The sequence below is a fragment of the Nilaparvata lugens genome, chromosome 10 (assembly GCF_014356525.2).
Source record: "Nilaparvata lugens isolate BPH chromosome 10, ASM1435652v1, whole genome shotgun sequence".
Lineage (NCBI taxonomy): Eukaryota > Metazoa > Arthropoda > Insecta > Hemiptera > Delphacidae > Nilaparvata > Nilaparvata lugens.
The window spans coordinates 6,407,693-6,428,770 of record NC_052513.1 but is presented as its reverse complement, the minus strand read 5'-3'; the positions used below and the strand labels follow the sequence as shown (position 1 = coordinate 6,428,770).

At 33.5% G+C, this 21,078-nt stretch overlaps 2 protein-coding genes across 3 annotated transcripts in view; both read right to left on the bottom strand.

Annotated features, from left to right (window-relative positions):
* LOC111044914 (CD63 antigen) overlaps nt 1-1,897 on the bottom strand; it is an 11,300-nt gene extending 9,403 nt beyond the window's left edge. The window contains exons 1-2 of the mRNA XM_022330180.2: nt 1,593-1,897; nt 518-706 (exon numbers count right to left, since the gene is read on the bottom strand). Of these exons, the coding sequence (XP_022185872.1) occupies nt 518-706; nt 1,593-1,655 (252 nt within the window). The 5' untranslated portion in view covers nt 1,656-1,897. The remainder of the gene's footprint in view (nt 1-517; nt 707-1,592) is intronic.
* A 398-nt stretch (nt 1,898-2,295) lies between these two features.
* The window catches only part of LOC111044924 (E3 ubiquitin-protein ligase TRIM37), a 28,933-nt gene continuing 10,150 nt past the window's right edge, over nt 2,296-21,078 (bottom strand). For both annotated transcript variants that reach the window (XM_022330193.2, XM_022330192.2), the window contains exons 7-17: nt 20,266-20,445; nt 19,069-19,183; nt 18,176-18,294; nt 16,732-17,010; nt 13,241-13,569; nt 11,378-11,450; nt 9,992-10,417; nt 8,865-8,922; nt 7,264-7,489; nt 5,988-6,108; nt 2,296-5,341 (exon numbers count right to left, since the gene is read on the bottom strand). In XM_022330193.2, the coding sequence (XP_022185885.2) occupies nt 5,314-5,341; nt 5,988-6,108; nt 7,264-7,489; nt 8,865-8,922; nt 9,992-10,417; nt 11,378-11,450; nt 13,241-13,569; nt 16,732-17,010; nt 18,176-18,294; nt 19,069-19,183; nt 20,266-20,445 (1,954 nt within the window). In that variant the 3' untranslated portion in view covers nt 2,296-5,313. The remainder of the gene's footprint in view (nt 5,342-5,987; nt 6,109-7,263; nt 7,490-8,864; nt 8,923-9,991; nt 10,418-11,377; nt 11,451-13,240; nt 13,570-16,731; nt 17,011-18,175; nt 18,295-19,068; nt 19,184-20,265; nt 20,446-21,078) is intronic.

Here is a 21,078-nt window from a genome sequence, read left to right as displayed (position 1 = left end):
GAATTTCAATTGATAACAAACTGTTATCATTATAAAATTTCAACTAATAGGATGAGATCAATCAATTAATTTATATAAATTGAAGTCTAGCATGAAATTGTATTTGAACTCATTTGCTCTGAAGCGTATCGATACATTGAAAAAATGAATCGATTTTCAATTAGCCGAATCTATCAGTATTTTCAACAGTAAAGCAAATCAGAAAAACCATCGAACGTCATATTGTGATTCATTTATCATTATGACCTTATGTTACTAAGCGACAAGGATCGTAAGGTTATCAGAGGAATTATCGAACCATGAAATAAATTAATACCAAACTTGGAATTGAGCTGATGTAAATGTTATTTTGTATATCTACCGACTTGTTTTGTTCCTTCGGTACACTAATCAAAACAATCTGAACGAGACAAATACAAAACAAGATTCTGAAATCTTGTTCCCACAACAAATTTGCTCTCACAAGATGAGAGGTACTTATGCCTTAAGTTTATGCAATATTCAATTTTCTACTTACAGTCATCACCATGCAATGATTCTCTCTTATAGCTCCACAACAGCCAAAAAATGCAATGAAGAAAATGATTGTTCCAACAACGACCAGCAATGAGGGAGCAGAGAAGAATCTGTGGTCGAGGAAGGTTGCATACTCTTTGTATTCATTTTCAATCACAAGACCAACGGCCAGTAACGTTATTCCAGTGACCTGCGTGAAAAGATAAATTGTAAAAATCTTCAATTTTTCACTAAATTAAAAACAATCAAATAAAATTCATTGGAAAGATTTTCTGGAAATATATTTTCAGGCGAATTTGGCATTCTAAATAAAGATAAAGTTGTACTTTTCTAGACAAGCGCTTGGCAGAATTAGTCCCACGACGTTTCTGGCTATGGACTCATTACAGGGCGGTCAAATATTTAATGGTGACTTAAGTTCATTTTCTCAGCCTTCTTTTATGGTGACTTAACAATTTTACTATTAAATATTAGAGACAAGTTTTAATAAAAATATTTATTGATTTTGGTTTAACGGGCATATAAAAATTGACTTACAAGTTATGAAAAATAATGAACAAAAGGTTGAATAAACCAAAAAAGGCCAATTTGTAATTACCTTCTTTAATTTTATTATGAGTTCAAGGAAGAAAACCTTTCTACTATTATGAAAACACAAATTTAAATTGTCAACCACTTTTTATTATATAAAACTTTTTTTTGTACCACAACACAACTGTAAAGCTTCCTACTATTTTCAAGGATTATAAAGGAGTACCGTAATTCAGATTCTACGAATAAATACAGTACGAGATTAGAGTAGGTACTAATATTATTGAACTCAACTCTCACTATGTGTTATACAGTTTGAAATACAGGAGCTTTATTTGTAAATTATTGAAAATTAAAAATTAATTTGTAATTATTTGTAAATTTGTAAATTATTGAAAACAATGGATATACCAAAGCATGTTTATATTCTTACAATATTGTAAATATCAAAGAACGAATGGAAACCAAGCGAGAGACTCATGAATTCTGTGTTGTGAGTTACTTATAAAATAATAAGGATAATTTATTAATTAATGAATACTTACGACAAAAATCAAGTTGAATATGAATAGAATATACCGAATTCGTGTTGAACTGTAGACCAACATTATGTTATTCGTAGTAGAAAGCACAAGAGACTGAAGAGGCCCTCATGACAGACCTCACTCGCCTTATCTTATCAAATCCGAAGCAATAAATAAATGAGTTTCGAACAAGGAGAGAAGTAAAGTATCATTTCTCATTAAACATTATGTACGGTAGTAAAAAAACTTAACCTCGGATTCTGAAGAATAAAATTTTTCGTACCGGTAATTATTGCACAACCATTAAAATTATACGGTAATAGAATAGATCAGATTACAAATTAATACACTTGAAAATTGCCTTGATGCTGAAAAATGTCGAGTCAATCCAAAAATGAAAAATGGCCTACCTACTAATTGTATTACCGTATTTTACAAGATCAGATATATCAAATATATAGGCCTACATATTCCAGTGATCCAGTGCAATTTTTACGGACACTTTTATGATAAACAGTTGTATTTATAATGTGTTACGTTAAAATTGTTATTATTACATTATTATCAAACATCTATTATTGTAGTTATTATTATTAGGTCCAATAATTACCGTTAATTTTATCTTAGCACAAGTTTTTTAAAGAAAGGATTGTAGTTTTATTTTTAAAGATTGTTTTCAAAAAAGCAGTTTAAAGGAAAGGTGAGAATGAATAAGTAGTTAACATTTTTGCTAATCTAAATTTTATTTCAGCATACAGTACAACACTGAATTGCATTAATTGTTCCACAATCGAAAATAATAGATATATCACTAGTAATTGATCACAACATATTAAAATAATCAACAAAAGTGGAATGCTTCATAACGTTCCTAAGATAAGAATATTGAAAATAAAACTTTCGCTTTTATTGAAAATAAAAGAAACGAAGGACTAGATTAAAATAATAAAATACGATCATAGAGAAAAATAACAGAATATATACCTTGAGATTCATAAAACTTAAAATCTAATAAATAAAATAACATCTTGAAACTTGTGATTACTAATTTATGTGAACCATTATTTATTCTAAAACGACACACGTAGTTCGATATGAAAAGGGATGTATCAAAGAAATGTTTTATTGGATTATTTTTTAAAAAGGACCATTGGAAAGCAAAGGTACGTGATAAAACAGGATATAATTGAGAGGTCAATACAAAAATGAGGGGCGCTATAGGTCTCACTGTTAAAAAACATATATTTTCAAGTAGATTCACGTTCTATAGTCATAATAGTGTCACCAATGATGGTTCAAAATCCCGGCTTCATCTATCTATATGGGGATGAACCCTCTACTCTTTTTCTCTACACTTTTAGTGAGATTTCAGCTGAAGAATTTATCTATGTAGTAAAGAGTTGCACCAGTGGCGCAAGAAAATTAACTCTCAAGCTTAAACCAACAAGTGGCCTGGTTCAATTTGATGTCATAAAAATGCATTGATAGACTTGTAATAGAATTGACAATCTTCACGAACAACACAATAAATTTCATGTCATCGAATTGTTATCGAACATGTTAAGTCTATTAGAAAGTGAAATTGGACTGCATATATATTTATGACTTGAAGAAAATCACTAATGACTTGAAGAAAAGATTACAATCAGTCTGAACGTCATTCTTGACTAAGTTTTTCTGAAAATGATGATGAAGACTAGTTAAAAAGAAAAGGTCAGTTTGTACAAAGTATTGGCCACTCGGAGACCATGATGCAATGTCGTCACCAGGCTTTTGGACAAATTTCTAGTTTACTGGGATGGGGTGAAGTTTTGCAAGTCCTCATACAGCATAATCTGATGGGTAACATTAAGTTAGTGTTCCGAAGTCATTCTATGCAATCTTTTCAACCAATTCTGCACTACGAAATCGGAGGTGGAAGTTGAAATTATCACTTGTTTGAGCAATCTTCTAATAAAAATAAAATAATATTAAATAAATGCTTAACTTGACTAATATAAAAACATGTTTGAATATGAACTATTGCATATAACTTAATCTATTCCGATAACCAACCCGCAGACTCTATACAAGTAAAAAGCAGGTATTCAGCCTAATCAATAATAATATTATTAAATGCAACAAACTAGTTTCTTAGTCAATTTTTTAGACAATAAGCATCAATAGGAATGCACAGTGGTGAATTTTAATAGAGACTAAAATTTATACATCTAATTGCTATTATCGTAAAGAGGTAAACACGAAAATATTATGAATTGATTTGATATGCTAATTTGCTACAATATAGTAAGCTTTGATGAATCTAGTAGAGTTGTAGTTATTTCATAAATTAATAACAATGAATTTTAAGGCAATTATTTGTACCATTCAACCAGCTTTCCAATTGACATTGTACATAATATTATTGCCAACGTCAATTAATACTGTGTAGGAAAATTATAGTTCAAAAACTGCTTTACGTGAAATGAAAATCCATTATTCTCCTATAACATAAATTGAAAATGGACTAACATCAAGTCTTGTATAATAACAACTGAAGTTTCGTTTTATTAATAAAAGACGCAATTCGTAAAGTTTATGAGTTTAGTTGGGAGACAGTAGAAAGTATAAAATAAAATCACTCAAATTTTCTGATGTGGATGACAAAGATAATATGTCATGAAAACTATCAAATCTCGGTTAAAAATTATGAAAATAATGTTACACTCAGAGATGGTTTGAACAATAAATTGTGATTCATATATATCTTTGATCCCATGATAAATTGTGATCAGCCTAGAAAGATTCGATTTAGAATATTTGTATGTATTTATATGTAACATCACTTATACTTATAATTTAGTACCAGAAAGACCTAAATGATTATGCAATTTCAACAACTTTATTTAAATTGTTCCAATACAGGCTCACTAATTAAATTAAATTTTAATTTATTTTTACGTGAAAATGTGATTTTCAACTTAGAAGAAAAATACTGATTGTTTTCAATAGTTTTTGCAAACTGTTACAATAAATATAATCAAATAGTGAACAAATGATACTCTAGTGTATTTATTTAAAATGCACTTTTCAGATGTTTCTTGATAAAAATAAAACAATACAATAATTATTAAAATTATTGAAACTATTTTAAAATTATTAAATCATCAACCTATATGACGTACAACACAAGACAATCTTATTCATCTAGGACGATGCAGAATTTGACTAATCTGTAAATATTATTGTCAAGATTAGATACTTCTATGAAGAGATTGTTCACAAGTAATATACCACTAACATTTTAGTCACAACTCAATCTATCATCAGATTTTTGTTAATACTATGTAAGGTTTACAGCTTTTCTACTTCAAACTACCCCAGATACATTTGCTAGAGCAATAAACTATCGATAAATAGGTAATCCATAAAACCTTAAGTCATGTAAAGCTATTTGAAATAAAATTAATAAAATTTGTCAGAAAGATTCTATTATCCAAACAACATGTATAATACTATTTGCTAAGCTTACTATTGTTTAATTGAACCAAAATTTTTAGAATGTATTCTTTAGAATATAGTTGCTATATTCTATCACAGCTAATTGTTTGTGAATTTGAAAGTTTTATTAATAGTTTTATTTACGTGCTAACACAACCAAACAATAGGATATTACTGCACATTAAGAGAAGTTTTAGAGAAAAGCCTTGTGATATGTGATGGATTTTAATAAATATTACTTCTCAACTAGAGCTAAATAGCATTAAAGTGGTCCTCCTTCCGGTGAGACACTGCAACAGACAAAGAGCACCATTTTACGATAATTTTCAATATTGTCATAGAACAGAAATCACCATCAAAATCCAAAAATTAACAAATCGAAATCCAGAAACCAGAAATCCAAATATAATTTTGGAAGCTAACCACTCGATGACACGAATATTTTCTGGAATGTATTTAATAAAACTGTACTAAATCTTCACCATGAATTGACTTCAAAGGATATGTGTGTAATATTCTGTTTGGTAAGTTTTTGGATTTCCATATTAAGCTTTTAAATTCAAAATTGAAAATGTATGTAGTGTTTTGTTTCAATGTGGAAATTAGTGAAGAATTGAAAAGTCTCACATAACCTTTATTTGGACAATTTATTTTATGAAATTGGGATAAAAAGAAGTTTTGGACTGTAGTATGTTTCTTTACCCTTAAGTTGATTGTGATTGATAAACAAATAAGTAAATAACTTTGGCTTATAATAAAAATAACATTCTACCTCCGCCTAATAATAATGTTTTTATTAATTTCAATGATAATATTGGAAAATAATTTATCATACAACTATTCAAAATATTTTGCCCACTGCACCAAGTACAGTATAACCATGTGATGTTTCATTCATTTTTAATGAAGCGCCATTTATTGAAATGAATAGGTTACCTGTCAGTAGTAGCGTGAGGTTGGGATGAATCGGCTGCCTCCACTCCGCCATTATTAGATGAGTCTTTTTCCGGTGGCTCACTTTTCGAACTGCTTGACTGTAATGAGCTGCCACTGACAACTGTCAAACAATACAACAATACTACTTCACTACCAGTTCCAATTCACAATATTATAATCATCATTTGCTACAACAATATAGTTGAACGAGTGTTAGCGAGTTCTCACTTTTGACTTACTGAAGGCCAAAGTCGTTGTCCGTCTGTTTGTATGTTCTACAATAACTTTGGGAATAATTTATCAATCAGCTTCAGATTTTGAGCACATATTCTTCAAACCTATTCACAGATTAAACCTTTTCACAGGTCAAGTTCGTTTGACAACAAAATTGACTCACTCCTTCGTCTTTTTTCAGGATTTAAAAATAATATTGAAAGTGCATAAAAAAATTGTTATGATTCACCATTTAGTCGAATTTAGAAGAATTTATTATTATAAAAATTGTGACATATCCAATTGTGAAAAGGAAAATATTTCACTAAATCATCACTGTTAAGGCTGTGCAAAGGCTAAAAAAAAACTTTCTACTGGTGATATTTTTCAAAGTTTTTCGATTTGTATATCATGAAGCTATCAAAATGAAAAAGTTTTCTCAGGAAAACATTTTTTTTCGATCATTACTTTTTGAGATATGAGCGCCTAAAGTATATTTTTTGGGACAGAACATTTCAATTTCGGGAAGAGATAAATCGATGAGATTTAGAGGATAGATTCTTCATGGTATTGTTGATCTAATAAAACAAGAATTTTCTGAAAAAATCAATTTTTGAGAAAGTTATTCAATTTACTAAAAATAACCAAAAATAACTTTTAGTCGAGTTATTATTGGTAAATTGAATAACTTTCTCAAAAATTGATATTTTCAAAAAAAAAATTGTTTTAATAGATCAATAATACCATGAAGAATTTATCCTCTAAATCTCATGGATTTATCTCTTACCGAACCTGAAATGTTCCAAAAATTTCAACTTTAAGCGCTCATATCTCAGATCGGAAAAGAATGTTTTCCTGAGAAACTTTTTCATTTTGATAGCTTCATGATATAAAAATCGAAAAACTTTGAAAAATATCACCAGTATAAAGTTTATTTTTAGCCTTTGCACAGCCTTAACAGTGATGAATTAGTGAAGTATTTTCCTTTTCACAATAATTGTATATGTAAAAACTAAAAGCGAATCATTCATTTATTCATATTCATTCATAATCTATAGCGCACCTTGTTGACTGGCGACGGCGCTGGCAGAAGCCTTTGGAGGCGGCAAGCCGGATGACATGAGTGCCGGGGCGGAGGCGGAGGCAGAGGAAGAGTTGGTAGTGTTGGTCTGACAGTCGAGACTGCTCGGCGTGTTGGTCCAGCACACAAATGGCGTGGATGGAGGCAGACTGCTGCCCCCTGCTCCATACTGATCCATACCCGCAACTCCACTTCCCTCCAACTTGTCCTAACATTACAAAAATGCGTTTATAACTTATGGAAAATTATTTTCAGGGTATTATTAAAATTCATTCAAAGGTTACTGATGAAAAAGACACATAATATGTTTTACGTATGATAAACATGTTTCAAGATGACTTGAAAAAACTAACTTCAATTGTATTTTATGCTTTATGAATTGAGAGGAGAAACTTCCATTTACAATTCTTCAAGTGTTATAATTAATTCTTTCATATCAGTTATCAGTACACGTATAGATGGACCATCATAGTTAAGCTCTGTTTGACAATTTGAAGAAGAAAAGAGTATCGACTACGTATGATACACATACGTGGTTCAGTAGTAGAGTGGACATTACTGTCCAAACTTCGCCACCCAATTGTCAATGAAAAAGTCATTCTATGAGAGTTTTAGAGTAAAATCAAAGTTGCCAACTGTGCGTATTTAACACTAAGGCCCGGTTTCCGAGCTCGCGATTTAGCTAAAACAGCTGGAGTCAGAAAATTGGACTCCGAAACGAGGCGTAGTCGCAGTAAGATGACTAACGATTTTGAAATTAAATTCCGAAAAAAACTAGAAAATTGAACACAAAATAAAATAAAGTTAAAACAGTGTAAAGTTTCAGCTATTTTGAATTATTTAGGAATGTTACATTTCGTCAAGGAAAAACGTTTCCAATTATAGAAATGAGAAAATAAAGATTATCATAAAAACTGGGACTACGCCCCGTTTCGGAAAGTCAATTTTCTGACTCCAGCTGTTTTAAGTCTAGAACCTAGCTAAAACTCGAGCTCGGAAACCGACCCTAAGGCCCGCCGCAAAGTAGACCCACGTTAATCCACGAAAAGCAGCCCACGCCGTGAAATATTTTGTAAACCATTGCTATAGAATTATTCATAATCAATCAGCTTCGACAAGTGGATTATTCATTGCATGTATTACACAGATGTCTGGAGAAGCCTAGCAATGGTTTACAAAACATCCCACGGCGTGGGTTGCTTTTCGTGGGTCTTACTTTGCAGCGGGCCTAAATCCCTGTCAATTGTAAAACTCAGCACATCAGAATAACTTGGGGAAAATCGATGACATTCATCGTTAGCAGGACAGTTTGGGCTTTCTATTGGCTAGATCTGAGCTAGTAATGAACAGTCTTTGGCTACGGCAAATTCTCTCTCATCTTGCTATTCAATCTGAACTTTACAAAATATATTTTTGATTTGAATCATAAATATCCACATAAAACAAGCGAGAAATTAGTCTAGTTTTTGTCAATAGTGAAAACTCACGTGGTACAGCGCTTGGTACATCATAAACAAATGTTGGGAAGAATAAATTCTACATATTGTATTGATATGTTAAATTTTGAAAAATTGGTCAATTACCTGTTGTAAAACGTTGGAACTACTCAATGAGACTGGAACCAATGCATCCCAGGTCACACTGTGAACAACAAAAGCTTGATTCAAGGATTTGAAAGTTATCACACTTTGAGGAATAATGAAAAATAAAGAATTATTGAAAATATAAGTGATAAATAATAAATATATAAGGAACCATTGATATGAAATCTAGAGCACAGTACACAAATGAAACAGTATCAGCGAATAAAATTCTAACATTGAATAGTCACAAATGTCAACAATAGGAAAATGGCCTTGGTATACTGGAATATTAAGACTTTTTTGTAACCTTGAAAATAGTGCTAAGCACGTATCATCTGTGTTCTTGAATGAGTATGACTTTTTTAATCGATGAGAATTTATTTCATAAGTTTATCTCGATATGCTTCATGAGGCAATTACAAGATGTTTGATTATCATCAGCTACAGGAAACATAACAGGTCTCATTAAACTCTACAAACATGTGAAAAAAATGAAGCGTTTTCTTTACTAATGTCACATAGCTTACAAATAATACAAATGATTTTGAGATGAATACATAAGATGGACGGACACACGTGATTCAGCAGCTATTGTGAACAGAATGCTACCTTAAAAATATTGCCAATGGTGTAAAAAACTATTTGAGCTATAGAAGTTCAGTTAAGAGAAGGTTGAAAATACAGTGGCGTGTGGGGGGAGCAGAGTACACAATCCGTTTTGCATTATAGTCTGAGAGATATTACTTTTAACATGAAGAGGGGAAACCAGTTTCTCCTTCCACAGTATGTAGCAAGGACAAAGTAATGGAGAGGAGTAGGCAGATTGGATGCTGACACAAAAGTAGGAAGAATGCTGTTAGTTAATGGGAGTGATTAGTGAAGGAAAGAGCGTCGGGCCCCTCTGTCTTCGAGTGAGGGTCGTGTTAAAAGTAATATCTCTCGGATATAGGCCCATTGACGGCTTAAATTATATTATATTCAAGCAAGGTGGGACCTTCCCTTGGAGTCCCAACAAAAAGCGGTACGAATTTACTTTATTTTTATGTAATTCTTTCTCGTGACTGAACCTTCTGTAGCATGTAAGCAATTTATTGATCTTGAAGAAATTGGAAGCTAGAAATACTCACGACACGGGCTCATACTCGTCAGACCGCGCGGAATTCAACTGCATCTGCTGCAGCATATTTTCCAGACGGCTGCGCTGTCGGCGGCGCCAGTAGGAACTAGAAGCGGTGGAGGAGCTAGAAGCAGTACCCGTCGCGGCACTAGAAGCAGTACCGGAGTCAACCAGCTTGGTGGGCGAGGTGGGACAAGTGAGGGGTGGTGGTGGGGAGAAGGGCCGATGCCGACGGGGACTGGGTGGGATATTTTTGTGTGGTGAGTTGGCAGCAGTGGTGTTCATAAGCCAGCCGAACGCCTTGGTGACGCTCAGTTGCTTGGAGGCAGCCACCTGCGCCGCTAGGCTCGTCGATGCTGCGCATGCGCGGACCGGGCGTGCTCCGTCGCCGCTCAGCACCTCACTGCTCAACACGTTTTCGTTGCTGGCCGATCGGCTGTAATACAATAAATAAATAAACACAACTTTATTGTCATTAAGCAACATTGGCATCAGACAAAGTTAGAGCATCATCTCAATTTAAACGAACGTAGATCAGCTGTTTGTTCAAACTCGAAATTAATGTAACACACAACAATAAATACAACAATATCTTCATGTAATCGTATATTAGTGTTAAACGGTTTTGTTAGACTGAGTGCTAACTGTAATGAACAAGATAATATATATTGATACAAGAAATTCAGAGCCATATTATTTTATGAAGGGTGCTTCAATCTTATCTTAGCAATGAATGTCTGTTCTTGTTGACTAGCAATATATTCGAGTACTAAACTTTTTATTTTAGTACATGGTTTATAGTACTGCCTGGTAGTGCTTAGCTAAGACAAGATCCAGAATCATTTACAGGAATAGAACATATCAGTCTTCTTTCTAAAACGATAAGGTCTTATATAGAATAACATCTGTATGTAAACAACTAGTGCATGTCCAGAGTGTTCTTTTACAACACTGTCAACTGCTGTTTTACATCTTTCCCTGTCAGAGCAATTCATTCACAAAACTCAAGGACTCAATACAATAATGTTCTTAAATTGAGAAGTTCCAGTTCACCAAAATGTAGCGTATATCAACTTTAATCATATGCTTATGATTAACACGTTTAATGAACGTTCTGGCAACCTGGATGAAATTCTGAAATGTTAATTGTTCATTTTTATTTGATCATTCATTAACGTTCCAAACTAAATCAAGTTTATTTTTGTTTTCAGGTTTTGTTATTTCAACTATAAATCAATATTGTTGATACTGTACAATAACCAGTTTTAAAAAACTGTGTCTTGAATACATTTTCCACATTGATATCATAATATAGACCAGTAAGATCCTATCCAACTTATCATTCATAAATAGCTAGAATTTAAAATGACTCACAGTGCAGTGAGTCAATAATTACCTCGAAGAGTTGAAATCACAGTTGTAAGGATCAACCGGTGTATTACTGGCCAGATTCACTCTTTGTCTCGTCCCTGAAAATTGAAATGCGTGATCAGTAACTGTGCTGAATTCAACAAAAAATCAGAATCAAGATATGGAATGTCCACATCATGATATAACATAGAATCGCCATTGCATTGAGATGGTGAATGTTACTTGAATTGACAATTAACTATAAGGTAATAGATAATTATCTAGGCTATTATTTGATATTTATCTAGGCCCTATCATTCATTATTCAGTTTCCCAAATAGGCTATATACCTTTGGGCTCTATTGTTCTGAATGAAAATATAATTGTAAATTGTTCGAATCTCGAATTTATGGTTCGATAAAGAAGTTTAAAAACATCAATCAAATCAATAGAAGCCATGAATTTCAAGCTGACAAATCCAACAGTTCGAATAATAAAGGCAATAATCGAGAATGCAAAGACATTATTCGTTAAATGCGGTTTTAGGCAAAACGCATGTGCAGTGGTGCTATAAACTTTACTGTTTGCGTTGCTCTATTTACAAGAGGTACAAGTTGAATGTTTTGAAGATTTAAGCTGTTATTGATGTGTAGACTCAGTTTATTAATAAAATTAATTATTGAATATGATTTGATGGTGTAGAACTTCCCCGTAATTGAAAAATCTGGTGTGGCGCACTCACACAACTTTCCTTGCCGTTATGAAAATTTATCACCTGACGCTAGTGTACACGCGCATCACAAGTCTACTATTCAAAGATCCAAGCCAGCTGGTGACAGGACTATAACGCTGGAGACACACGAGGTCTGCTATCTCTTCATAGTGATTGATCTAATAGAATCAACAGTTGCCAACAGTTTGCAATTGAAATAATAACATTTTCTCGAATTTCGAGCTTATTTTAAATTTAAGGTGAAACTGTTACTGAAAATTAACTGTAGAGATTTTCATGCTCAATCTTTTCCATTTGGAATTTTCTGTTTAAATTGTATCTGAAGTCTGATAATTGGGAATCTAAAATCAAACTTTGCATAGATGGGGTGGAGCTCCTGGAATTTTTACAGATATGAGACTTGTGGAAGTTGATGGAGCTTATCAATGACTATTTTAGGTATGAATTTGATCAAAATCGTTGGAGCCGTTTTCGAGAGAATTGCAAAAAACCCTGTTTTTGACAGCATTTTCGCCATTTCAGCCGCCATTTTGAATTGCATCAGATCGAAATTGTTCGTGTCGGATACTTATATCGTAAGGACCTTAAGTTCCAAATTTCAAGTCATTCCGTTAATTGGGAGATGAGATATCGTGTACACAGACGCACATACACTCATACACACACACACACACACACACACACACACACACACACAGACCAATACCAAAAAACCACTTTTTTGGACTCAGGGGACCTTGAAACGTATAGAAATTCAGAAATTGGGGTACCTTAATTTTTTTCGGAAAGCAATACTTTCCTTACCTATGGTAATAGGGCAAGGAAAGTAAAAAACACAGTTTTATTTTTGTAAAATCCACATTTATCAAATTTACCAACAGAACTGCAGTTTCTGTTGAAACCAACACACAGGTCTTGGTTTGTTCACAGGTGTTGGTTTCAACACTCAACTGTAGACTAAATGTGGATTTGACTAGTTATGTTAGTAAATATAATAAATGTGGATTTGACATAAAGAAAACTGTTTTTTTTTTCAGTTCAATTTTGGATGATTGTTTGCAAAACAAAAGATCGGATCTTATTACTTTATCTTATTACTTATTACTTTCTTACTTTACTACATTATTACTTTGATCTTATTACTTTTTATCAATGAAATAAAAACTTCACACTCACTACTGCTGTCGCGACTTGTTGAGCCGAGTCCACCGACCGCCAGAGGAGGGCGGGGGGAAGAGGGGGCAGGGGAGGCCGTGTCCCCACTTGAGCCGAGCCGTTTGCCCGAGCCTTGTGCGCCGAACAGATGCATGAGCATGATCTCGTCCTCGAGGTACTCGAGCGCGTAGGCCTTGATGTCGGCGTCCGTGTCGGGGTCGATGTTGAGGTCCTGCAGGAACATCTGCTGCGCCATGGAGAGCTCGACATCATTGTCGCCGAACATAGTCTCGTCATCCACGTCATTCTCGTCGTTGCTGTTGTCTTCCATTATTGTCGCGTTGCTCGATCTACAAGAGAATCAATATTGAGACAAATTAATTTTTACTTTCCATACAAATAACATAGTTCATTTTGTTGAAAAAGAAATATACGATGATTTCTTGATCCATTCCGAACTGCGTGTATTAACACACAGAAATTAATAGACTGTGAAATACATCAAAACCGTGTGTTGAGGTACGTAATTTCAATTTCAATTTCTTACTGGCATACACAACACAAAAATAAACATTTAACTTATCATGTTGAACAATAAAAATATACATCATTATCATCAAATTATGTGTATGTATTTATAAATGAATTCCTCTGGATGTAAATAATTGGCATTCAGAGAAATTATTATGTTATACACTTGTTTGATTGGTTGAACGCTCATAACAAAACTCTGATACTGTAATAAATATTGAGACAATTTACAATTTTTTTATACAAATAACACAAATAAACTAACATAGCCCATCATGTTGAAAAAAATATACGATGATTTCTTGATCCATTCCGAACTGCGATGTATTAACAGACAGTAATTAATAGACTGTACGTAGTTGAAAAAGACATCAAAATCGTGTGTGAAGAAATATAATGTCCACCGCTCGTAAGTTGGCCTCTGAGGTCTGAGGCGGAGAAGGGAAATGAATGAGTGGCGCCATGTTGTTGACGACTCGGTAGTGTGACTACAAACCCTGCTCACTAATAAAGCATTAATGTAACGACTAAAAATGTTAGGATGTAATTTTACTTATAGATCGCTGGTTAAATTACAAATTTGGTGGGATGGAAATTACTGCATTAAATCTGGCGAAGGCTAATAGACCATAGTGTTTGTGTACTCGCTGCCTGGCTCTCCAGTGCCATACGTCACGTCTAAAAATAATCGACTGCATTCCTTCTACAGGACAACTTACGATCGGTAGACAGTAGGTTATTTCAATTTCATTTTCTTACTGGCGTACGTAACAACAAAAATAAACATAACTTATCATGTTGAACAATTATCATGATGTAACAAATTTTATGTCATCATCATACACAAATTATGTGTATGTATTTATAAATACACTCCTTTGGATGTAAATCATTGGCATTCAGAGAAATTATTACGTTATAAACTGGTTTTATTGGTTGAACGCTCATAACAAAACTGTAATCAACAGCTGATACTGTCACGAAAATAATTGATAATTTTAAACAAGAATTAACAGTTAATATTACATCACATACACCGGTATTAGCTATCCTCTACAGAAGGCAGTAGCAAAGCAGAGAATCGGCAACGCTGTTCTCCTATCTTTCTGCCATTGTAAAGTGCTCCTCACTATAGTAGCTGCAACTGCTGTCCACGTGTGCAGCTACAGGCTGCTTTATGCCGTGTCGGTGTGTTCAAGGAACTTAGCTACCGGTACCCCATTATGAATCAACTTTATAACATAGGGCGAGTTTCACCAAATTCACGTTAACGCTTCGCTTAGTAATCTCCAATTAACACTAACTGATGACTTTAACGAAAGATTAAGAAATTTGATTTCACCAACGAAAACCAATGTTATATTAGGCTAGCTTCACACGCTTTCGGTTCGGTTCGTTTTCGGTTCGGTTCGTTACCGAAAACGAATGAGGCTTTCATACATGTCAGGTTTTAATTCGTACGGTTCTAATTAGGTATTTTCTTCTCAAACACAGCTGTGTTTGGATTTTCACAGTTCATGCTGGTATATTAACAGCAGGTGTTAAATTGTGAGATGTTATTTCTTGAACAACAAAATTTTGAAGTTAATTAAAAATTGTGAATTATTTGAATAGTTTCTTTTTGATTATGTTCATTTTGGATGTTCAGAGAGATTATTTTTTTTAATTGATAATTTGTTCCCTGTTTTGACACATGGTATATAAACTTCATCTCTTCTCTCCATTGATTGAATCATGTAATATTCGTGGAAAAATAGAAAAAAATAAGAATTCTCCCTGAGTTTTAATTTATATCTTTCATATTTTTTTAGCAAACTATTCATTGAGAAAACAATGTTCCTGTGACTAACAGAAATGAATTGACCATATGATTTTGACTTGGAAAATTTTGAAACAGATAATCACGATATCAGGTTAAAATAAAAACAAAAAAGGCAAGCGTGTGTAAAAGACTTTGTTTTTTCCTGTTTCCCTAGCAACGAATTCGAATATGAAGAATCCTATTCGTGTCGAGGGGGCGTTCAGTGCTATGCGGTTGCTATTCGGAACCGAATTAAAACCGAATCATCGTTTCACACTTATCGGAATTTTCCGAAAACGAACCGAACCGAAAGTGTGTGAAAGTAGCCTTATGAAACGACAGATTAGAGTGGATCAGGGTGGCAGTGCGCCGCCATGACACTTGTTTCACATTGTCAGCATGTAAAACCTAACCTAGAAAATCCAACTAGATTTCGAAACCATAAGTTTTGTTTACCAAATTGAGTGGAGATTAGCCTACAAATTTTAGTAATTAATAATAATTATAGTGCATTTTTTTAGTTGTATGATTTATTAAATTTAATTTAGGTTGTAGTGTTTTCTTCTCTATAGATTGTTCTATAGATTGTTTTTTTTTGTAAATAGCTAAAATTTCAAATTTCTCAGGATGTCTTTAATTTAGGTTGTAGTGTTTTGATAATTTCGACCAAATTATTAAAATTATAAACACTTTCTCTTATCCATCTAAATCGGCGAACAACATAATCATCATCACTGTCAATCTCAAATGCCAATGCGTATGCTCTATTTGGCCTTTCCATATTGAAACAAGAAATAACCTAATAAAAAATAATCGTAAAACCCGAGAATAATACCTCAACAAACTACTTCCAACAAGACAGTAAACAGAACGCCGCCATTTTTTCTTAACGACAGATTACATTATGTTGACTGACCAAATTTGGCCGGTCAACTCTATAAAGGCTCATTAGCTCTAACGGCGTGTGGTGAAACCCGATTTTGTCAGTTAAAGGCTAATTGGAGTTTACGCTACCTCTAACGACAAGTTTAGTTCCTGGTGGAACCCGGCCATAGTGTTCAACTAAACTCCTATCTTTTTTAACTGCCATTATAACATGGACCTCGCTAGGTCTATCATGTAGTGGCTGGGATCAAGAAAATAAAAAATCATTTTTCGGTGACAATTTTTCGTGACGAACCTGATAAGATGACTGCACTCCTCGTTGTGACTGGCGTGCTCGACATCGGTGTCCTCGTCGCTCTCCGACGAACTGCCTCCGCTGCTGCTGGCCGTCTCGGGGGCGGTGACGGAGGCGGCAGCAGTAGCGCGGGACATGCCACCTCCAGGTGCAACCACCCCCGCTGGAGCAGCCACCGTGCATCGCTTGCAGGCACTCGCTTTGGCAGCCGCCACTTGAGATGCAACACTGGTGCTGGTGCTGCTCGCGTTATCGCTAGCCACTACGTCTCCGCTCGATCTGGAAACAAGCAAATCAAGTTGATGTGTATGAATTTGAATTTACTGACAAAAATGTGAAATAATTACAAAATCAATAAGTAACAATATTCATACTCAATTTTCGATAGCAGTAGTTTAGAAGCCAGTCTATACTCTAGAAATAATAATTTTCAAATTTCAACACTTTAACAGCCAGTCTTTCATTTCAACATAGCAATAAAGTAAAGTATAGTCTGTGCTAAAACTTGAATTGCATAATTGCTGTTATGGAGTACAGTGTTGCCAGATTTCACAGAATCAAGAGACCCTGTGAGCTAATTGTGTGAGAAAAAGAGAGAGTAGGATTTTTAATAGAATCAGAATAAAAACGGCAACAGTGTGCTCATGTTGTTGTTATATTTGAATAACATTAGCCATGAAGCCCCGTGGTGCAAACTTAGGTTCGCGAAGTCTATAGTTGGGAACAGTTCACATTACCTTATACCATTTTCACATTATATTATTAAATTACCATTAAATTATATACGAGCTATACACGGTAAGCTATATTATCCAAACATTAACACATTATCAGAAAATAAATGAAATATTAAAAAATCCAAATAATGGCCACCGATCAGCAGGAGTAACCTTAATCGTTGGTGAAGAATACAGTATAAAATAGTAATTGATTCAACAATTCCATTAAAAATAAAAATAATTGATTTACCAACAAGTTGATATTGCGATTCTCAGTACAAAGAGTCTCGATTGCCTGACCTAAACCGACTGTCGAAATATTGTATATTTCAAAAGATAGAGGAGTGAACGTTAACATGGAATATGGTACACAGTTGAAATGTTCTACTTTGAATTGCACATTGAAAACTAGAAAAAAACATCAACATCCACAAATACATGTCTGATAACTGAATAGAATGCATTGGTTCCGTTAGATGACATCATTCCACTGTTTGGATTTTCATGCGAATGACCATAAGATTCGCAATATCTTAATAAAATAGAGAGTAAGAAAACTTGATCAAGTCTTGTCAAATCGGCCAAAAATCTCCCGAAGGCTGAAGACTCCCAATTTCATCATCACATACCCAACTGTTGGAACACAATAGTGTCGTATTAAATGTTTCTATATTCCAATTTATATCGAACAAAATAATTAATTCTTAAACAGAGAAAAGAATTACCTTTCTGGTGAGAAAGAGAGCTGCGGCAGGTCGAATAATGGCATCCGCTCTTCACATTCCGAGTCAGGCGCCGTCTGGCACCTCACAGCTCGCAATAACGAATAATCCATCGCTACTTTCTGTCAACAAACACAATAACTTCGATAACTTCAATTTCACAATTGAATGTTTTAAAACACCATTCAATTCAATACAACACTACCAAATGAATCCTAACCTGAAATTAAACATGTAACTTTTGCATGTTCTAATTGAAACTCATTAGTTTTCATTTTCTAACCTGGAATTAATTTTCTAATCGTGATCATAAACGCAGTTATGTCTTTGACTGATATCGGAGAAAAACGGAAATTGCCAGAGCAAAGAGCACACGTAAGAGAGCAAGTCTCTGAAAGAGTATAAGATAAGGGTATATTTTTGTGATACAATTCGAACATCAAGTACCTATCATTGAATATAATTTTCCAAGAACTTATTTTGAACTCCAAAACTTCAACATCCAATTGTAGAATATCACCCGGATGCTCCACCAGGTGAGTAGTAGCTTTTTCTATTAATTCCATAAAATTTTACTGATATGTCAGTGGAAATTGTTGGAATATTTTGTTTATTCATTTACATTAACCAATGCACAAATCAAATACATGATTAGAAAAGGACCAACAGGCCTAGCCCAAAACTGTTCCCTTTCCGAATTTTGATAGCAGTAAGCCAATAGTTGCTTAAATCAATTCATTAACTAGCAGTTCGTAAAGGAAAGTGAAATAAAAAATTTTCCAAGATTGTATTGTGAAATTCAAGTACCAAATAATAGGAAACTGACATTTTTTTAATAGAGATTATTTTCATCTATTTAGAATATGTTATAAAAATTCTACTAGAGGAAGAAGTACCTGCTTGAGTTCCATGAGTTGTTGCATGTGTTGATTCTGAATGGCGTGCAGCTGGTTGATGTACCATTGTTGATCGCGACAACGCTGGAAGAAGGTCGGTGGTCGTACCTGAAATCTAAAGAAAAAATGTTACAAAAATCTGAATTATCTAGAGAAGCTAGCCTAACCCAAACATTTACAATACCTTTCACATGCAAATATTTACCAAACAGAAACACTTATAGCACAAAAACAATGGTATTGAGATTTTTAAATTGTTTGCAGATAATTGAAGCGTTAAATGGAGTAGGCCTACATCAGAATTTATAACTAAAACGTTTTAATATTTGAAAACTACAATTCAGTTCGTCAAACATGATATTATAACAATTCAATTAATCTTGCAATATTTAATACTCAATATCAATCTTCTAGAAACGTTTTGTTTTGAATTTGAGCTGTTTTTCAGCAGTTTTGAGCTGAGCCTCTCAGCTTGCTCTCTCCCACTCATAGCTATGAAATTTGTAATATTGTATTAATAAATAAATGAATCCTCCCAGTATTTCGATAGGATTACAAGAAAGATTTATTACAAAGATTAACTAGTACCGTAACATTTTTTAATATTATTTTCGACACGACTATAGTGAGGTCCACGTTATAATGGCAGTGGAGAAAGATAGTAGAACAACGTTGCTGAGCCTCTGCCTTGTCAATGCCTTCTTTAGACGGTAGCAGATACAGGTTTATTGATGTAATATTAATTGTTCATTCTCGTTTAAAATAATCAAATAGCCTATATTTTATTAAGTAATAAATTATATTTTTCAATAACTTCATAATCAATTTACATGATTAAGATGAAATATTTTATTAATTATCAATTCTACATTGTTAAAAAACGAACTGGCAACAGAGAAAAGCGAGAAAGAGATAGCGCTATTCGCTTTGTTTAATGAAATACAAGGATAGCAATACCATTGCTAATCAAACAATGCCATTATAACGTGGACCTCACTATAGTTTTGGTCAATTCTCGACCCTTCATTTTCGATCGATAATTATTCATTTTGACTCTGGCGAGAATCAAACGAAACTAGTCGTGTCTGAAATATTATCAAAAATGAGGCGCTGGTAATTATTATTTCAACTACTTAAAATTTTAACTGGAAAATAATATTAGAGTGGTGTAGGAGCGTTTGAAAAGTTGAATGTTACCTCAACATCAGAGTATCTCTCTCAGTGTTCAAGTATCCTTCACTGGCCAACAGATCTAGGCGAAAGAAGCGGTTGTAGCCCCAGCACTCTCCAATCTCAAAGTCCGAAGCGAATTCGCGAACAATGTTCTTGCTGGCGTCCTGCGAGCCCTGATGCATCATTTCAACCCTATACTCGTACCTGAACACACACAATAACACAATTAATGAATCAAAAATAGCAAAACAAAATTAAAATTTTTGTTTTAACGAATTATTTAGTATCTTTTAAAAAATAGAGTAGTTTAAAAGATACATAAAATATTATGTATGGCACGGTTGCACAAAAGCATGTTACATTTTGAACATGATTAAATGCCACAAGAACCAATCAGAGAAATTTTGAAAATAAGGCTTTTCCAATTAGTTCTTGTGGCATTTAATCACTGTTAAAACTCAACAGGCTTTTGTGCAACCGAAGCTATTTTATATAATTAGAAAATCAGATTGAACTCAGAAAATATATCACTCTAATAAGAAATCTAATATTTGTATCAGTTTATGTTGAACGATTTCAACTTATTCTTTGTTGAGTTTACACTAATAGTTGAAAAAAATGTAGTGGAATTGAATCATATCAAGTTTTACTGAATGACATTGGCATAATATATATAAATAATACTAAAAAATGGTTTTTAAATACAGTTTAAATTTCTCCTGTTTTACATTGAAAGGGTTTTTTGAAACTTGTTTTAGTTCGTTTCCTTTGTCTTGTCAATGTCAATACAGTCTCATTGTTTAACACTTTGAATACAGTATAGATTTTTATATACTA